The sequence below is a fragment of the Erythranthe guttata genome, chromosome 10 (genome assembly GCF_056151865.1).
Source record: "Erythranthe guttata isolate IM_541 chromosome 10, IM_541, whole genome shotgun sequence".
NCBI lineage: Eukaryota > Viridiplantae > Streptophyta > Magnoliopsida > Lamiales > Phrymaceae > Erythranthe > Erythranthe guttata.
The window spans coordinates 14,087,333-14,095,000 of NC_142542.1; the positions used below are offsets into that span (position 1 = coordinate 14,087,333).

The following is a 7,668-nucleotide window of genomic DNA, read 5'->3' on the forward strand; positions in this document are numbered from 1 at the left end:
AGTTTCGGTTACATGTTTCTTTGTTTCGGATTATTTGACAAAATCCCCTGGTTACACATGTGCAGTTACAATGTGTCCAAAAGAAATGCATATTTTAAGATAAATTCAAAATATTTTTAACTAATAAAAATTAATTAAGTCTCAATGTTATACCCTTATACTAATCTAACGCCTTACGGCTGGAATTACATAATTTTGTTTAACCCTAGCCGCTGGGCTTTCTGCCAATTATTTCTCCCGTCATCTATCTCCACCCCTCAATTATGAATTATCTTACACGTCCACCCTTATGGTGTTAAATTCAACAGAATCTTCCAGACACCATGGAATGTTCTCTAGTGTGTACTCGTTTTGTGCAAAATGACAGTTTCAGATGCACCACAATTTGATATTTACAAACCAAGAGACGCATCTTATAATCATTTTGTTTCAATATGTGGAGCTGGAATGGGGTGGTTGTAATTACCCACGTTGGCACGTCACTCGGCTCCTCGGCTCACTTCGGTTGCAAAGACTTTCTCCTTAGGTGCATGTCTCAACAACACTAAACGAGGGTTTCGCTCGTTATAGGACTTGACCAAACATCTCACGACACGAGCAGCCATGCAACACCTGTATGAAAGTACATCCCGTTAAGGACAGGTTTTGTTGTTCATATGTCAAGGGCTGGTAAGGTTTTGCGCGTTGTCAACACCTGTATGCTCCACCGCTTGTGCAGGCCCCGTCAATTCTTTTGAGTTTCGGTCTTGCGACCGTACTCCCCAAGCGGAGTTTTTCACGCGTTAGCCCAAAGAAAAGATTTTTTTTTTTTGGTAATTTGACCTTATCTCAGGGGTTGACCGTAATTTTACCCTTCCTTTTAAACAGTGGCCATGTTCATGTGAAATACTCGATCAGTGTTGGAGGAAATTTTAATATAAAACCAAAGCATTTGTCAAAAAGTTACATTACAAACAAACAAAAAAAAATACTCAATAAAAATTGTAAGAACAACTTAATGATCCTTAAACTTTGTTTTCATTTGCTCCCTCCTTAGGTGCAATTACAACATATAAGAGGATGTACAGTAGAACCTCGATAAATTAATAAGCTCGCTTGAACAATAATTTCTCACGGTCCCGACCCGGTGAAAATATGTTAAATTATTAACTCAATAACTTAATAATTCGCGAATGTAGTAATATTTCCCTAGTCCCGACTGTATTAATATATGGAGGTTCAACTGTATATAACTTACGAACTTCAATGAACAAATAAGCCAAACCTCGAGAACAACTAATTGTATTCCTACACTCTATAGTTTTCTGCTAACATATTTATCGAAATACAAAATTGAATGAGGGCAAGTAATAGTATAGATTCTTAAATGAAGTTCGTTACATCAGATCATAAACGACGACAAATGAATCATTTGAGACGAGACCAAATAATCACGTCCTTGATCATATCAAAACAGCAGATGAACAATAGATCATCGTTATTAATACAAATCAAGAACCGACTAACCGTGTATCCGATCATATATCTATGCAAACCCTATTCGGCTACCATTCTCAAATACTTTTATCTATAAAAAAAGAAAACAAAAAAAGTTCAACAAAACTTCTTCCTGTTATTCTTGTTCATCCAAATCCTCCGAAACAAAAAAAAAAGATATAAAAAAGAAAACAAGAAATGAACCTTTAAAAGCTGCTTCACAGCAAGCTAATCAAAAACATTTAATCGAGCTTAACAGAAGAAAAGAGGTAATGCACGAACCAGAACGAAGAAAGAAACCCAACGGTGCCAGTAGCAAGCATAACAGCAACAACCATGAAGAGCGAATAACCGAGGTAAAGAGTCGCAGAAACGGGCCCACTCAAGCTCTTTAGGTCAAATATCAAATAATTCACCGAATAAAGGAATATGTATATAGCAACCGAACCAGAAGCAAAGAAAGACTTCCACCACCACTTCCAATCCTCCACGCACAGATGCATGTAGGTAAGCACAAGCGACACCTCAGCACACACCACCACCAAAAGAATCATAACCACGAAAAGGAACCCGAAAACATAGTACACTCTTCCCATCCAAATACTCGACATTATAAAGAAAAGCTCGATGAAAAGCGTCCCGAAAGGTAATGTACCAGCACCAAGAACCAAAAGCCAAGAAGGGTATTTCTGGGGCGGGATTTCACGGGGTATTTGATTCGTTCGGACTGGGTATTCTATGTGAGGCGCCCTCGCACCAAAGTACCCACCGACGAGTGTGAGCGGGACAGAAATGCAGAACCACAGTAAAATCAGAACAACGAATATCGAAAAGGGAATCGCCCCCGTGCTGTTGCTATGCCATAGTAGGAAATTCAAGATGGTGAATATAAAGAACGAAATGCCCGGGAAAAAACACGCGGCTTTCCACGAGACCGACATCCAGCCTTTGTGATCCCCGACGTAGATTGTTCTCCACATACGTACAGCCACATAACCAGCTGCGATTCCAAGAACCATGTAGAAGAACAGCATACCGGATATCAGCGTTCCTCGAGAAGCAGGGGACATAAACCCTAGCGCGGCGAATAGGATCGTGACAACTGCCATCCCGAGTATTTGAACCCCGTCACCGACCATCACACACAGAAGCGAAGGATTTGAAGGGGCTCGAAAAATATCGCCCACGACAAGCTTCCATCCGGACAATTCTTCGTTCATTTGTGCTTGTGCTTCTTTATCGAGCTCCTCGTACCTAGCAAGATCCCTTCGAACGGTTCTCAAGAAAATTACGAGCACTATCCCTGCCAAGAAAGTGATCACCATCAAAGAGTTGAGAATCGAGAACCAGTGCACCTTCGCGCCCTCCATTTTCAGATACGCGTCCCATCTCGAAGGCCATTTGATGTCGTCTCTCTCGACGAACGAAACCTCATACGAAAAGGCCACCGGCTCGTTTTCCTTAATCGCCATAGCTACAGTGCCCGGATCGCAGTTGATTGGAGATGGGTATTTTTCGTACGCGTTCAATTTCTTCAAAGTGTCGCCACTGTGCTGATAGCTACAAGGCACCACTTCGAATCCGACGACCATGTAACCAGGTGCGTCCGATCCATCATTTCCAACGGTCGGGATCAACTCAGCCGCGTCCCCAGTGCCCATCACGCGAGCCACGTTCGTCTCCTCGTACTTGTGGACAAGAACCGTGAATTTCAAGTGATTGAACACGTAGTACGAATCTTGAACCTTTGCGCCGACGGGGTAGCCGGTCCACCTCAGCATGAAATCGTCCTTCTTGGTGTACCGAATCGCGGGCAGGTTATCGAGAATGACGTTCACCTGGTACATTTCGTCGATCCTCTTCTTGAGAAGCTTGAACTCGTCGGCCGACAAGGGTTTCGTCTGGCAGAGGAAAATGTCGGTCTCGTTCGTGTACATCTTGAACCTGTACGGAGAATTCTCGATCCTGTCGCCCATGAGGAGCTCCCCGAGATTTTCGGCACTGTCCTTAATACCACCTTGGGGCAGACAGTAGGGCAAGCTGTAATAGCTGTAGGGGATTTCGGTGTCGATTGAAGTCAGCGAATTGACCTTCATATTCAGGTAATCCCCGATTCCATAGTTGTGTGGATAACTGCCCGGGAGATAAAACCCACTCCCCAATTGGAGAAACCCCGCGAAAATTAACAACACCCAGATCTTCTTCAAATTGTGAAAACGCTCCATTTTTTTTTTTTTGTGTTTTCTTCGCAGATCCGGAGTGACCGGATCGGGGAATCAACGATAAAATGCCGATAACAGAACCGGTTGCAATGCAGGATTTTTTTTTAGTTTTTTTTTTTTTTAAATCAAGATCTGACAATGAAAATTGAAAAAGGGATGGATGAGAATTAGATGAATCTAGAGATAATTTGTTCGCGTAATTCAAAGATAATGCACAGCGGTAAGATGAAAAGAGAATGCAAATTGAAAATGGACATCAGTGTACGGAATTTGCAGAAGCACTAACCTGCGAATCGGAAGAGGGAGATCAGCGGCGGCGGAGAACATGTGGATTTGGAAACTGCTCACTCAGAAGGAGAAATGTTAGAGAGAGAGATAGAAGAGAGAGAGAGAGATATGACAATTGGCAGGAAGGAGAGAGGACTGTGTATTTATTTATTTACAATATATTTTACAAGCAAAGTACATCATGCCAAACAATTTTTCAAAGTGTCACCGACAATACTCGTGTGTGAAATGAAACAATTCATATTATGGGTAAATTACAACAACCATGAGGTATGGTTAATTTATGGAAAAAAAACCCCTCTTATTTGGATAATTACATCTACCCCTTCAACTATGATTTTTTCTTACTCAAATTCAATATAATCATCTGGATTTCGTGGATTGTGCTCTAGTTTGTTCTCGTTTTGTGTTAAAATACAGTTTTTGATGCATCACAATCTGATATATACAAGCCAAAAAAACACATATTATGATCATCTTGCTTCAAAATGTGGAGTTCGAATAGGATAAAATGGGTACAGCCACATAATCTCAAAGATTCTACTAAATTTGAAACCGCGAGGGTGGACGTGTAAGAAGATTCATAATTGAGGGTGGTTGTAATTACCCAAATAGGAGGGGATTTTTGCAATTTGAACATTCCTTAGAGAGTGGTTGTAATTTACCCTTCATATTATTTAGTTATTTAAAAAAAATCGATTCCTAACTAATTTTTATTATTATTTTAAACATTTTATTCTTTTGGAAGAAAGAAGGGTAAAAATATGAGAACAAAAATAACCGCTAAATTGCGGTCACTCCCTAACGTCATATCAAATTATAAAAAAATCTATTATGTTTTGGTAATTACAGCCACACTTATCAACTATGGATCTTCTTATGCGTACACTTTTATAGTGTCAAATTTTAGTGTTGTGCAATTTTTTTTTTTGTCATGACAAAATTTAAAATTATTAATATGAGAATAAAATTCAATGCATAACAATATTGTTCTTTTTATTCGGGTGAATTGCATTTTGCACCACATAAATGACCTAAACTCGCATTTTGCACCTTCAATTTTAAAAATGGGCAATGTTCAACCTCCAATATCTCTCGTTGCAAAATGCAGCCATCTATTTCTTGTGAGATTTTAACTAAAATTTCGTCAATATATTGCGATATTTTGATTTTCAAAGGGGATTTTCTTTCTTTGTGGTATTTTTATAAAATAAGATTAATTATTATATAATACACAATATACAAAAGATCAAATACGAATTTTCTTTTGTCAGTTTTCCAAATCGAAATCGAAATTATGTATATATGAAAAAATTAATCCGATTAAAAAAATGATTTCTTTGGGAAACAAGAATTACAATGTCCATTAATTGTCTAGTTTCTTATTATTTTTATAAAACTAATTAATTGAATTTATCTAATTTGTACAATTAGCCCTTTTGATTAAAAAAAATGACTTTTTTTTGGAAAAAACAAATTACAATTCTAATTATAAAAAAAATGTTGGTTATTTTTTGGAAACTTTGGGAATTTATGTGAATTATTTTTGTAAATTAAAACTGAATCGAAAAATCATATTAAATTAAAATTGTTAAATTAAAAAACAATCAGAAAAAAGACCACCAAAAAACACTTCAAAATTTAAAATATCATGATATATTATTGACTTGTTAGCTAAAATATTTTAGAGATAAATATTATTTCAAAAAAAAAAATCAAAAAAAATCCCGATCACCAACTTTTGTTTTTCCATAAACTTTTGCAAACACCGTTGTAATGATTTTGTATTTTGCATACCTAATCCTTAAAAGGAAACGATTTGTTGTCAAATTTACTGATAATGCAAAAAATATGTTGCCATTTTTATGATCACTACATGGCGACATTTCCCCTAAAATAATATAAACTTTCCAATTTAACAATGAAATTGTACGAACTCTTTAATGGTTTGTTGTATACCATACTCGATGATTATATCATATATGTATATAAATTCCACGCACATTTTACTCATCTTTATATGTATGAATCATGATTGTCTATAATTAAACTTTCAAATAATTCAATAACATGGTGTAGCATATAATAGAGAATTGAGTAGTACACATGTATAATGTACGATAAAATTGTTGATCAACTAAAAGTAAGAATATATATATATATATATATATATATATATATATATATATATATATATATATATATATATATATATATATATATATATATATGTATATATATATATGGTAAATGGCAAATAGGTCCAACAATGACACTTAATTAAAAGAGGGACATCCAACTTTTTTGTCTTTTAAATAAATCCAGCTCATTTAAACTTATTTGCAAATAAGGAAAAACCCTTTTATAAATACCAAAATTACCCCTAATTCATTGAAACCCAATTCAACTCCAATTTCATGATTTACACCCCAATTTAGCCCAATTTCATCAATTAACCAATTTTAACCATAATTTCAATTTTGACCCCAATTTTGACCCGCCACCACCGGAGACCACCGGTCCCCGCCGTTGACTTTTCTTTTTTTTTTGTGAAAAACTTTTTCCCCAGAATTTTTTTCCGGTCGGTCAACTGTCGTTGACCGCGGTCTCCGGCGTTGACTTTTTTTTTTTTTTTTTAATAATTATGTTTTTCTTAAAAAAATATTTCAACTAATATTACTGTCTTTGGCTGCTAAATTACTGTCTCCGACAGTTATTTAACTGTCGGAGACAGTAATTTAACTGTAAATTGACTTTTTTTTTTCTTCAAAAATATTTTAATTAATATTATTGTCTTTGCTACTAAATTACTGTCTCCAGCAGTTATTTAACTGTCGGAGACAGTAATTTAACTATTAATTGATTTTTGTAAAAATATTTTAATTAATATTACTGAATTCGTTGCTAAATTACTGTCTCCAGCAGTATTTAACTGTCGGAGACAGTAATTTAACTGTTAATTGACTTTTTTTATTCTTAAAAAAAATATTTTTAATTATTATTACTGTATTCGTTGCTAAATTACTGTCTCCAGCAGTTATTTAACTGTCGGAGACAGTAATTTAACTGTTAATTGACTTTTTTTTCTTAAAAAAATTATTTTAATTATTATTACTGCCTTGGCTGCTAAATTACTGTCTCCAACAGTAATTTAACTGTCTTAGACAATAATATTAATAATATAACTGTTCGGGAAAATAATATTCATAATATTACTGTCTGTCTGAGACAGTAATTTAGTAGTCAAGATAGTAATATTACTTAAAATATTTTTTTTCTAAGAAAAAAAATCAAAAAAAAAAAAAAAGTCAACCCGGAGACCGGTGGTCAACGGTGGTTGACCGGCCGGAAAAAAATTCAAGAAAAAAAAAAGTTTTCAAAAAAAAAAAAAAGTCAACGCCGGAATCTGACCCAAAAAAACACATTTCAGAAAAATTATTTTCTGAAAAAAAAAATTGAGGGTTAATGTGATATATTTGTTTAAATCCGGGGTCAATGTGTAATATTAAGGAAGTTAGAGCATAATGGGTGAAATTGATAAGAATTATATTATGGAGGGTATTTTAGGCTAAAGACATGGGGATGAGTTTAATTCAGAGACTGTTTTTTTGGTGGACCAAAATGCATTTAAGTCCCATGTGATGGGCCTTTTTGCCATTCGCCCACATATATATATATATAT

The 7,668-nt window shown here is 35.4% G+C and overlaps 1 protein-coding gene across 1 annotated transcript; it reads right to left on the reverse strand.

Moving 5' to 3' along the window:
• Positions 1-1,410: 1,410 nt before the first annotated feature.
• On the reverse strand, positions 1,411-4,198 carry LOC105971541 (transmembrane 9 superfamily member 11). Its single transcript, XM_012996392.2, has 2 exons — positions 3,985-4,198; positions 1,411-3,830 (listed from the first exon to the last, which is right to left on the reverse strand). The coding sequence occupies exon 2, from the start codon at positions 3,699-3,701 to the stop codon at positions 1,719-1,721; it is 1,983 nt and encodes a 660-aa protein (XP_012851846.2). The 5' UTR covers positions 3,702-3,830; positions 3,985-4,198; the 3' UTR covers positions 1,411-1,718.
• Positions 4,199-7,668: the final 3,470 nt, after the last annotated feature.

Excerpts from the sequence above, each read along its gene's own strand:
- LOC105971541 (XM_012996392.2), bottom strand. The coding sequence starts at position 3,701 with ATGGAGCGTTTTCACAATTTGAAGAAGATCTGGGTGTTGTTAATTTTC.